The sequence below is a fragment of the Dromaius novaehollandiae genome, chromosome Z, assembly GCF_036370855.1.
Source record: "Dromaius novaehollandiae isolate bDroNov1 chromosome Z, bDroNov1.hap1, whole genome shotgun sequence".
In the NCBI taxonomy this organism is placed as follows: domain Eukaryota; kingdom Metazoa; phylum Chordata; class Aves; order Casuariiformes; family Dromaiidae; genus Dromaius; species Dromaius novaehollandiae.
The window spans coordinates 55,895,429-55,907,936 of NC_088132.1; the positions used below are offsets into that span (position 1 = coordinate 55,895,429).

A 12,508-nucleotide genomic window follows, 5' to 3' on the forward strand; every position below is an offset into this window, starting at 1 on the left:
CCAGGTGAGGCTGCTCGAGGGGCTGCTCCCAGTCACCCCAACAGGTCTGCTAAGACTCAGAGCCACGTGGTCCTGCCTTAGCTGTGCTTTAAGGTTACCAAACCAAGCACTGCATGAAGTCACACGAGCTGGTCTACTGCAGTTTAAGCCCAGAGTATTTACAGACTGCACTGTATCTGAGATACTGATGTGCTGCTTCTGCAGCAAGTGCTTAATTTCAGTTTTAACAACGCTTTCTAAACTGGAAAGCACTGCAGTTTCTTAAAGATCTAGTTGAACTTGCATGAGTGCTGTTAGAGGTGCTTTGGACTTGCATCCTTAAAAGCCATTTAAGAAAAACCTGGCAAGCACAAGAGCAGGATCCAAGATTGAGCCAATTAAGAGCAAGCAACAAGACCTGCTTAATTTCTCACCAACTACAGGTATTGCATTGCCAAAACTAGTTACATGTTCCTTGAAACTGCTCAAGCTACATCAGGTCTGCAAACAATACACACACTTAGGTCCGTTAGAGTTTATGCAAGCAGTAGCACAGACTCCAAAGACTATCCCCCTTCGAGACATTTAAGGCAGCTTACCTCAGTTAGTACACAATATGCTCAAGCAGTCAACCTGTCCATAAGCAAACACTGCATTTTCACTTGCGCTAAGTTTTATTCTTGAGACCAGTTTGAGAAAGCAGCAAGTTTCAGCAAAATTGCTGTCACTAAAATGGTTATCTGTTAACATCTTCAATTCATTAACTTCAAAACCTGTAGCTTCTCGTAAGTTAGTACTAGTAATAGTTTCATGGTCTGCTGAAGTACACCAATGAAGACTATAACTAGATAAGTATCTTCTATAGTACACACTTACTATTGCCAGATTGCATTTCTCTATAGTGTTCTTGATAATTTAATTCTTAAAAAATGAACTAATGTATCAAGCATAACCATTCCAATTAGACAGTATTTCATGCAATATTTTATTGTAAAAATAATTTAAGATGAGATTTACAGTTCAGACCTTTAGGTTAAACACATTTTACAAGTACATTCCATTCTGAATTAAGTTGTTCTTTAAGAAATCAAGAAAAGAAAATCTGGTCTAACTGCAGATTCAGAAATTCATTATTACTGAAACCATTAAATGAAACCAACAATTGCAACAAAAGCTGGAATTAACCTATTGCTTGGTACCATTACTTATATGCATGCAGAAGAGTACAGTCAGTCTTGAAATAACATTTCAGATTAACTAAGCCTACACTAACCTGAAAATACTCTAAAGAAATGCAAATTGAACAAGTCTGCAAGTATGAGAAAAACATTTAACCATTTAATGGCTGGCCATTTTTATAAATGTCTGATCTTCTAGGCCCTTTAGCTTCATTGATGCACTCATTAGATCTCCTCCGTAGAGACAGTTCATTTTGCTCCTGCCTGCAGAGACTTCCTTTCATTGGCCGCTTTTTGTTTTTGCTGCATGATTTCAGAGTCTCTGTAAAGAAACAAAGTTAGATTTCAGATAGTGGCTCACTGTTTTTCAAACTAGAGCCTCTCCTGGCTTGCTTTCTACTGCCCTTGAGTAACACCAGTTTCAAGGAAAAAATTAGTGTATGTGTATTAGTATAAAACAGAGTTAGCTGTTATCATAGTATCTCTATTACTCTGGTCTATGACACCAAGGAAGCCTATGTTGTAGGTAAGTTGTTTCATTAATAAACATTTGTTTAAGTTTCAGAAATAAAGGACATAATGGATCAAATATCTTCAAAGTATAACACAATTTTTTCTTGTAACACCAGGCAAAAAGCTGCTCAAAGCAAGCAGCTTCATTTTTGGCAAGACCTGGTGGGGTAATCTCAGATACAAACCTTTACCTAGTGTTTCTACTCTAGCACATAAATGGACCATGAACCAAAGCAAAGCACTTAATCTCATTTTGACCAAGGCAGTGGATTTCTCCGAACCATTTTTCTTCCTTTTTGCTCATTTTAAGGAGTTTAGCCAATTTGAGTAGCTATGGAGCAAGCCTTTACCAGTTTGATTTGAAAGTGATTTGAAAGTGATTTGATCTAGGTTCAAACTCCTAAATGATATAACTGGCAATTTGTTACTACTTCAGCAGATGGAAATCTGACTTCCATCTAAACTGTAGGATCTTTTAGTACCAAAGGCATCCATATATCAACTTAGTTTTATATTCAAACTCTAAAGGCCTTACATTCAGTTTGTGTTTAGAGTATACCAGAGCAGTCTGAAGGTACTTCCAGTAATCATTCTGGAAAGCAGCTCACAATACATGCAAGGATTCTGGTAAGCAGCATAGCCAGGGTCTGGATTAAGTCTTGTCTGATTCCCTCAGAACTCTCCAAGGAAATACTAAGACTGATCACTGTATTGGGTATGACTGATTTGTAAGCACAGCTTCTCTTTAAGAAAACTGGAACATTTCTTTTACCTTCCTACAGTACTAGATCTTACCTCTGTTTTCTCTGAGAAGCAGACAAGCTATCTTCTTTCCTTTTCCCTTTGTGGATCTCCTGAGTCTTCTTCAGGTTCTTTTGGCGGGCCAGTTCACGCTGATTCCCACCTACAAGATATATTGTACAGTTTATGCAGGAACTGATGGTTATACATGTTCCTACTTCCACTTTATACAAAATACTATGAAGTGCTATGCTATGGTTTGAGATGCTACTGAGGTTGTCTCCAAGTTTAATGTGGCTACTGGAACAGCCACTTGCAAAATACAGGTATTATAACTCAATACCAACATAAAAGGTAAGTTTAACACTTAAGCCTGGCCTTGCCAGTGCTTAAAATGACTTAAGCAAAGCAAAAATTTATATATATGTACCCCCCCCACACACACTGTTTGCAGTACAGAAGACAACTCTTCAGGGGACAGGCAAGCTTTCCCCAGGACTATTAACCCCCTGGACTGATTACACACCAGGCTTTGCTTTTGATCAGACAGCATTCCTGAGGGCATAACATCAAAAACAGCACAACAGCTGCTCAGGGCAGATATAACCATCCAAATACTCAGTCTTCCTGGCAGCAGCCACAGCCACCTCAGTTACAAAACTTTTCTGCGCTGCCAACAACCTTTTCATTGTATCCACTCTTACAGCAGTTCAAGTGTGCTCTCCAGCTCACCTGCCAGGATTTTCTTTGCTTAGTATCTCTTCTTGCCCTGCTTCTTTTAGGCTCAGTATTCCAGTGTATTCTAGGTGTAATCACTTATATTCTTGAACAAACATGAACACAAGTTATTTTTACATGCTCAAAGATGACAGCTCAATCTCCCTGTAATTTGTTGTACCTGTTTTCAATCTCTCTCCAGTCTTAAGACTGCCTATGCTCTTTTTATCTTCAGGATAGATAATCTTCAGGCACCTGTCATTTCAGGTGTTGCAGAAGCAGTTTAAGACCAGGTCCAGAAGAAAAACTTTAAACACCAACTTGTTAACCTAATCCACAGCTTTGTACTCATTCTGTTTTAAGTGTACCTGCCATGTCAAGAAGTAGACAACAGCCATCCTATGGAAGCAGGGGTACTGCATGTTCTGGACACCATTATGTCTTTATACTGTTACACAAGTGGTGCTGCAAGGCCAAAGAAGTGGCTATTTTGACTGCTGCTTCCTGAAGGCTGGTCTAGGCTTGGAAGGTATACTTCATCTGTGACAGGACATTATGTACTACCTTTTGCAAGAGCTAAGAAAACACCTTATCCTCCTCCTCACTAGCATTCAAGGAGATCCTGTCCCCAGAGTCCTGCAGCATAGAAAAGGGGCCACTATTTGTTCAGAAACTAAAGTGAAACAGCTCTCCAGCAGTATTACAGCTTGACTGGGACTTGATGACTCATGGGCAGATGATACATTCCAGGCTATAAATTGTTGCAGAGTTCTGTAGTGCTCAGGAGGCATGAGTGTTGTATGCACAAGTTAGCAGCAATACAATAGGTCTTCTGTGGCACCTAAAGAAACTTAATTTCTTCTTTGTCCATAAAGAAATGCACAAAGTCAAAGCACACTATTATAGCTCCAGTTCATATAGCAGTCAGTTATCTTCCACCCTTATAACCTAAGGCATTTCCTTCCTCTCCAAGGTAAGGTTGTGCACGGTATCTGCAGAAGTATTCTGTAAAAAAGATAAGCTGAAGAACCAGGTTGAATGGCATTGCTGAAAAGCTTGGCTGCCACTTCTGAACAGCAAAAGAAAGCAGGTAGAAGAGTACAGCACTAGAATAGACACAGAGCAAAATAACTCTTTGAAATGAAGTTTAAACTTCCAAGTAAATGCTGCCAAGGATTGTTTGGCCCCAGACCTGGGATGCTGAATGAGCTTCCCTGGCTCCAAGCAAGACTGCAGACTTCTAGTCAGTAACATCAGTCTAAGTCTTCCATGGAATGTAGTTCAATCCTGTCAATAACTCTGTTCAGCTTTCTATAATGTGAAACTCAAGAATGAAGGCCACATATAGGCCCATATACCCTTCCCTGCTTATAACTATGCTCTAGAATCCCCTACCTTGCCTGACTAAGATGTGGTTTCACTTCTACCTGTCCCTGCTCTTCAAATTCCAAGATCCAGCAGTTCTTGAAAAGAAAGATAAACAAATGATCACCAAATAGCACACAAACTGGAACAAGCAGTAATAATCTTTGTTGGAAGGCAGTCAAAATAATGGTAACAAGGACTGACATCTGAGGTCAGGATTCCCAGGGTACTTTCTGAGCAACAAAGGAACTAATCACACACCAGAACTTAACAGGGGAAGAAAAAAAAAAAATCACCTGCCACCATGTATTTGAAAATACAAAATCTAGTTCAGGTATGATGATACCAAAGCTTTGAAGTCTCAAAACATACACTAAAGATAAGACTACACAGTATGTCAACATACCACAGCTTTCTACACCCCAGTAATTCTGATACTGTATTGAACTAGGCTGTCCTAAAATTAGATAATGTGATCATTCTCCTGTAATAAGATGTGGAACACTGTATCCCTTCTAACCTTAAGGTATAGATATTTTATTATCATGGAAAACAAAGAAATATCAAAACCCATAAGCCTAGCACTTCCTCCATACACTCTAAGTCTGATCTGTGCACAAACTCCTTTATATCTAGTTCTGCACTTTCAGAAGTACAGCAGATTTGAAGCTACCTTTTTTTTTTTTTTCCTAAATCCGTTATCAAATGCACTTCCTCAAATAACAGGCAGTTTCTGTATTGCCAAATATAGTAGAGAGAAGACAAAACAGTAACCCCGCTACTGTTAGGTAATCCCAAAGTAGTCCAGATTTGGTTCAGAGTTCTCCGCCATTTTAGAACAGATATACTAACGTTAATTTTAACTAAGCTGATGATCTGCAAGTCCTAATTCGCTTTTAGTGACAGCCCCGACAATCACAAGTTAAACAGCGAGCTATTAAGTATCCGACAACCCTTTAAATACCCTTTATTTGCAGCCAACACTGAAGTTGAGCATTACTGCTTTTCTAGCTGACCACCATCTTCCCCTCTCCCCGCAAACAGCTACACCAGGTGACGCCAAGGACATCTTTGCTTTAAGCCCAAGACGGCGGCAGGATCTCGGGAGCCTCAGCCCTAGCGGCCCACGCACTCCCCGCGGGATTTCGCTGAAGAGACGCAAGGCCCCACGGAGCGAGACCCCACAGCGACAACCCAGCCGCCGCCCGCGGGCCCCTCCCCGGCTGCCGCCGTCGCGCCCAGGCTGCGCCTCTGCCGGCCTCAGCCGCCCGGCGCCATTACAGTGGAGCGGCCAGAGCGCTTCCCCACCGCTCCGCAGGGCCCCCAGGCAGCCCCATAACCCCACCGCTGCCGGGGGCCTGCCAGGGGCTGGGCACTCACGGGTCATGGCGAGACACTCCGCCTTGCCGGGCCGAGCCGCACCTCCCTCCCACCGACCGCTCCGGCTGCCAGAACCTTCTAACCCTCCGCCCCCCGCGCGCGCGCCTTATAACGCCTTGCCGCCTCTATGACGTCATGGGGGCCGAGGGAGGCGAGGGGCCGCCACCAAGCCACGCCCAGTCAGCGGGAGGCGTTCGGCCTCCGCGCGCTGGGGGGGCGGAGCTGAGGCCTCGGCGGGGCGGTGGCACGAGCGGCGGCCGTTGCTGAGGGGCGGGGCGGGGCACCCCCGGGCTCCGGCGGGGGGCGGGCGGCCATCTCGCCTCACCCCGGCGTCCTTCAGATACTGAAAGCGAAAAAGCTTTCTGTATAAGCAACCGCGTTCTCTTGCCTTTCCTAGAGACGGCTGGAAAAGCAAAAGAAGAGATATATGATTCTTTAGGGTTAACGGTGCTGCAGCCGTAATGGTCTGGGAAAGCAAGGCAGGCCTACAAGCATGTCGTATTGCCCTGGGATAGCTAGAAGGGACAGACCAGCTTCCTAACGACTGCTGTTCATCAGTGAAGAAGGGCTTTGCATACTTGAAATTATTTCAGCTGGTCAAATAAGACATATCCCTCTGTGATCTTGTGTATGTTTAGGTCATGTTTTCCAGTTTTTTACTGCAACTCTGAATGTTTTCATGTAAATGAAAACAGATGTTTCATCTCACAGTTGGGGGATTCACAGAGATAAATTTTAGGAAAAACTCAAAATAGTAATAGATGAAAACTCTGTGATATACAGACTTGGCATGCTGAGAGTTAGGTATTGCAAAATAAGCAATTGTGACACTGCAGCACCACTAGTCTGGGCCTCTGGAGCTAACAGCTCTTCTTGCCAGAAATTCAAGATTTCAAAGAAGAATGTATGTAAATGAAATAAGGAAAACAGTTTTCAAAATGGCTATGTATAAGGTGAGATTTCACAGCTTTTGATCAAGCAATAATCAAGCAGAAAAATCATTACAGATCACCATGACTTATAATTATCAAGCAAAGTTAAAAGAATGTACTTTGCTGCTCTCTTTGAGCACAACTCGCTTTCTCCTAGCTTTGCACACTTTCTTCTCAGTTTGCTCTGTCATCACTCTTCTCTTTCATCTATCTGCAAACACTTCCTCCTGGCTGTCTCTTCTCTCCCTCCCCTCTCATACTGTCTTCCCTTTGCAATACCTGATCCAATCCCAAAGGTCACTTTGCTGCATCTGCATTACCGTGTGAGTTTAGAGAGTAGGATTTGACAGTAAAAGTGTAATTTTCTAGTGCTAGGGTGCTTTGCACTGTCCAAGCCCTCCCAAAGGAAAACACTTTCCCAGCTTGAGGAACTTCGTCAGTTTAAAATTGATTATCATGGGGAAAACTAATGACTGGGAGTCTTTATAGAGATTTGATTTAAGGAAAAAAATGGCTTTTGAGTTAATGAGATATTTAAAGTATTGTTTTGGTGTTGTATTTATACACTTCATCGATTTTTTTCTGCCTAGATCAAGGGTCAGCCTGTACACTTTTAAGCCAAAACTCCAGGTCCCCAAACCTAACAAGAATGTAATTAACTTCATTTATATGGTGATACCAAGTCAATGTGGATATTCTCACGAATAAGATTAACTTGCATGCCTTTGAAGGACTGGGCCCAAAGATGTGCGTGCTCGTACGGACACAACTGCAGGCCCACGACGCGCTGTTCCAGCAACACGGGCAGCCCAGCACGGCGCACAGGCGCGGACAGGGACGCCGCTCCATGGGGTCGAGCCCCCGCGGCAACGCCCAGTGTTTGCCACCGGCGCAACGTCTCCCACGCCGAAGCCCTTCGCACGGCGAAAGGGCCGCACCAGCGCCGCCATCTGGCGGCACCTCCCTGCGCGGGCGACGGACGCCATCGCCACTCAGGCCCCGCCCGGCCGGTGCTGTCGCGCGTGGATGACGTCCGGCGCGCCGGCGGCGGGGCGGGGCGGCGGCGCCATGCCGTGAGCGGCGGCGCCGTGTGCCGAGCCGAGCCGAGCCCATCCCCGCGCGTTCCCTGGTCGTCCTCGCGGGCGGGCGCGTGCCAGCGCCCTCCGCCGGTGCCTGGCGCGAGCGGCGCCATGTTCCGCCGGGCCCGCCTCACCGTGCGGCCTAACGTGCGGCCCGGCGGCAGGGGCGGCGGCGCGGCGGGCCCGGAGCCGCAGGGCAGCCCGGGCCCGGGCTCGGGCTCGGGCTCGCCGGCGGCCGCCAGCGCCGAGCCCGCGGCGGGAGCGGCGGCCGAGCCCCCGCCGGCCGGGCGGCGGGCCGAGAGGTGAGTGCTGCCGGGGCCGTCCGGTCCTCGCCGTTGTCGAGCCGCCACCGCAGCGCCGGGAGCGCTCGGCGCGGGCAGGCCGTGGCGCCGGGGTGCGGGCAGGGCGGCGGCCGGGGGCTGCCGCGGGCGGGCGGGGCGGGGCGGGGCGGGGCGGCGGCCTGGCCGGTGCCGCCGCCCGGGCTCGGACCGCGGTGTGAGACGGGCTGGGGGGGCGCCGCGCCGGGGGGGCGCCGCGCTGGCCGCCCTTGGGAAGCGCCCGGGGAGGCGGCGGCGGCGGCGGCCGGGTCTCCTGCCCTGCTTCGTGTCACTGTCGCCGCCCCCCGCGGGTCCCCTCTCCGCTCTGGAGTTGTGTCTTCCCGAAGGTGTCCTGCGGCAGGCGCGCCGTGCCGCCCTCGCCTGTACGGTGATGACAGAAGCGCATGTTGTAATCAAAGGCAACAACTTGTAGGTGCCTTGCACGTTTGCAGCCTAAGCAAAACGTGCGCTTCTTTATTGCGGTTGCATTGCAGGTGTGTGAAATAAAATACAACTTAGGACTGCAGAGGAGGGGCCTGGTGTGGTCAGATCCTGTGTTTTGCTGGTGTTGCTGCAGTCGGGAGCTCCACTTTGCAGTGCACAGCAAAATTCCTAGCCATCCATTACTGTATGACTTTTATTTTATGTTCTTACAGTAGTTTCTTTTTCCATTAATTTCCATACACTTTTTTCTGTATTAATGAGTGAAAACTTTCATGCTTTTTTTTTTTGACAGTTTATTTTTTTAAAGTGTTCTTCATTGTAATGGATATACTTGGTAAGATTGGTCCCAGGACCAGTTCCTCGGGACCTTTCCCTAGTCTGATAATTGCATTTCAGAACAGCCTTCCCTCTCCTTTTAGCTAGTTGAATTTACATCTTGTATGAATATCTTTTTTATTTTTTTAGTTGAAACATGTCCTTCATGACGTAATGCGAGATCTTACAATCTTAAGTGTTTCCTTTGTCTAGAAAATCAGATATCAGACTAGTCTGATGTGATGTGTTTTTGGTTACCATGATGCCTTTTCTCCAATTTCTGTTCTATCTTTTATACTTGTTTTGCAATGTGTTGTAACAATGTTTTTCCTTTAAACTTTATTTTAAGGTTTTATATGTTAGAGAGGTCAGGTTACTGGATCTTTTGTTATCTTTTTTTTTTTTTCCTTATATGTAGGTAATGTAGTTGCTGTTTTTCAGTTATGTGGTACTGCTGCTGATTCAGTGGATTTATAAAATATTTTTGTATTTGTAATTTAATGGGTGTTTTAGTGTAACTTAAGTGTATGTTTCACAACTAGATACCAATGCTGTTTTAAAATGGATGGTATTCTAAGGAATCTGTTCATGTGGCTTGAAAAATAGACTTCTGCCATATCAGTAAGAAGCTCATGGGTGATAATGAAGGCAGAAAATCTCAAGGCAAACAAATCCACAAAACCACACCGTGCTGTTGTAAAGAAAAAGTAGAGCAGTTGTATAAAGCTTAAAGTATTTGTGATCTGTGTGGTTCGTGTTGAAGGCAGTGTGCAAACTTCTTCAGTTTGACAGCCCAGTGAAATGTGGGGTAGGGAAAAGGCCTAAGAAAGAGCTTCTTTGTAGAAGTGTGGGTTTGGAAAAAAGCCCTTTTAAGAAGAGACATGTGGTCAGCTGAAGCGCTGTGATGTGACCCTCAGTTCAGATTTCAGCTGGAAGGAGCAGGTATTATCCAGATAGTAACTGCTGGGAGACCTGGGGGAACTTTTAGTCCTGGGAATATGTAGCAAGGGAACAGATTGGGGTGTCTCTCTTCTCACCTTCATATGCTCACCCTAAATTTCGCTGAAAACGTGTTTCTTAAAGTTTTCAGTTGACTAGGAGATATTGAAGGCCTATAGCAATCAAATAGGAGAGAGCAGGCCCAGGGATTTGCTTGCAGTGTAGGCTGTGTATTAGCTTCTTGGAGAGATCTCTCTCTAGATGATGCATTTTAAAGGCTGCCCGCCTGGATGGCTCTGAAAATTCAGGGTGAGTGGATTTGAGAGGAGTCACACAATTTGATTTCTTGAGTGCAGTAGTTGGTGGCACACAGCACAATGTGTTTATTGTGTGGTCTGCAAGAAAAGTGAAGGCGAACATGAATGTGTCTTTCTCCATCCAACCAAAGGCATTCCTTCGATGTCCATCAGAACTGTATCTGTAATGTCAGTTGCTTTCATTTTCTCTGTTTCTCTAAGCTATGAATAGATTTTGTTGATTATCGGGAAGGAAGTTCTCTGAGCATAAGTGTGTCTGCTAAATGATGTTTGACTGTTCAAAAGTCTAGTGTGGTACTTCGATTAAGATTTGTAAATCAGAGCTGGCATGGAGAAGGCGAATAAAGAATTACTTTTCACTGTCTCCTGCAATGCAGAAAACAAAGGATATTGATTGGAAATTGCAAGTATCTTACTCAAAGCAAACAGAAAGGCAGCAGATATATAAACTCAATGTATGGGACAAATTTTTCAAAAAAAGTTTACTGGGGCTGTTAGATACAAAGACATCATCTCTAGGCTGTGCCTGAGCCACAGATAGCCGGTAGCTGGAGAGAATTTGGAAATATTTTGCTATATGGTTATGTTTTTCTTGTATTCTTTCAGAGGCATTTGCTTCTGACTACTTTTGGAGATGGATTATTAGTAAATAAACCATGGGTGTGGTCATCCTTATGTACAGAAACAAAAAAGGCATAGTTCAAATGTAAAATTAAGAAACCTTTTATGACTCAGTTTTAACTCAGTTAAACTGCATTTTTTACTGTGAGTGGCTGTCAAGGCACTGGAGTTGCTTGCAGACCTGGGAAGGGGATACTGGTTGGCATTTTGCTTGCACTTCAAAACTTACATATTGTTTCCAACCCTTATGCAGAGGTAAGAAGGCTTTCCATGGAAGGTAAAAGTTGTTGCTTCTAAAAGGCTGCTTACTTTGATGTGATCAGTGTGGGAAATAGAACAGTAGTGTTCAGTTTCACTGAGTATTTTTTGGCAATCACAGCTCAAATATCTACTTGCAAATACGTAAGAGGAATGTTCAGGTTGCGTTGTCCTGAAAATCATAAAACTACTTGTTGTATATAGGTTTACTGAATATTTTTCGTATGTAACCAACATTATGTGGTGTATTTTTACAAAGCTTTATTAGCTTTATTGTACTATGGTGTTTGATATTCTCTGATAAAAGTAGAGAGCCTTCTAAAAAGAATGGGACGACGGTGAATAAGGAACATGTAGTTTAGCATTATTAGTCAATCAGCTTGTAACATTAGTAATTAATATTATAAAATAATATATCAATTCTTACAATGAATTTAGGAGGAAGTATCCGCTGCAAGTTGGTTCTAGTGTGGCTGCTTGTATATAGTTGCATTTCTCTGTATATAGTTGCATTTCTCTGTAGCACTGCATTTATATTATTTGGTGCATAAATATACATACTGATCCTAAAAGTTGTAAAACTGTCACTGTAAAGTATTTCAGAATACTTTTTTTCTTTTCTTTTCTTTTCTTTTTTTTTTTTTTTTTTGAATTTTCCAGAGATGAAAAGACTGATAGCTCAAATGATGCTGGAGAAGCTAGTAAACCTGCAGAGATGCCCACGCAGAGAAGAAAACGGATCTCCACTCTGCCCAATCTTGCAAAACCCAGGGCTGGACCTTCATCTGCACAACGTTCACCAAAACTACAGAGGCGAGCATCTCAAGCTCTTGATGGCAGTGCTTCACTTCAGAAGGATTCCTCTCCATCAGAAAAGACTAACGTTGAAAGTTCTCCAAAGTCTCCCATACTACCCGAAAAGAAAACACCTGTGCCACAAGTGCCACAATTCTCTCCATTTAAAAAATCAGCCAACAAAGAACAAAATGCGAGTGTAGCTGCTCAGAAAAATGATGATACCCTGCAGAAGAATGTACCCTCCCCACTCAAGGAGAGACCAACGCAAGAAAGGTCGGTGACACAAGAGGAAAAGCTACTTACAAAACCTACTCCTGTAAAAGAGAAACGAATGTGTTCTGACCGTGAAAGGATCCTCAAAGCTCGGAAATTAAGAGAAATGCTTAAAGAAGAGCTGAAGAAAGAACGGATGGTAGGCCTTTGTGGTGGGCGGTGCTGATGCATGAAGGGCAGAGAAAGAGAAGTGTGATTCACCTAATCTTATATATCACCTCTCCTTTGCACTAGAGTTCTCTGACAGTGATCAGCTGCTTTCTGCTAATAGTCTGTGGTATCTTATAACTCTTTGTAGAGGCTTAAATGATTCATAAGGGATAGCAACATTGTGTTCCCTCA

General features: G+C 44.4%; 1 protein-coding gene and 1 long non-coding RNA gene across 4 annotated transcripts in view; one reads left to right on the plus strand and one right to left on the minus strand.

The window, feature by feature from the left end:
• Window positions 1-1,348: 1,348 nt before the first annotated feature.
• Window positions 1,349-5,848, minus strand: LOC112988738 (uncharacterized). Its single transcript, XR_010386347.1, has 3 exons — window positions 3,144-5,848; window positions 2,466-2,574; window positions 1,349-1,479 (listed from the first exon to the last, which is right to left on the minus strand). It is a non-coding gene; the product is annotated as an uncharacterized LOC112988738 (long non-coding RNA).
• A 1,963-nt stretch (window positions 5,849-7,811) lies between these two features.
• LOC112988729 (transcription factor TFIIIB component B'' homolog) overlaps window positions 7,812-12,508 on the plus strand; it is a 51,653-nt gene continuing 46,956 nt past the window's right edge. For all 3 annotated transcript variants that reach the window (XM_064502277.1, XM_064502279.1, XM_064502278.1), the window contains exons 1-2: window positions 7,812-8,186; window positions 11,756-12,305. In XM_064502277.1, coding sequence (XP_064358347.1) covers window positions 7,996-8,186; window positions 11,756-12,305 — 741 coding nt within the window. In that variant the 5' untranslated portion in view covers window positions 7,812-7,995. The remainder of the gene's footprint in view (window positions 8,187-11,755; window positions 12,306-12,508) is intronic.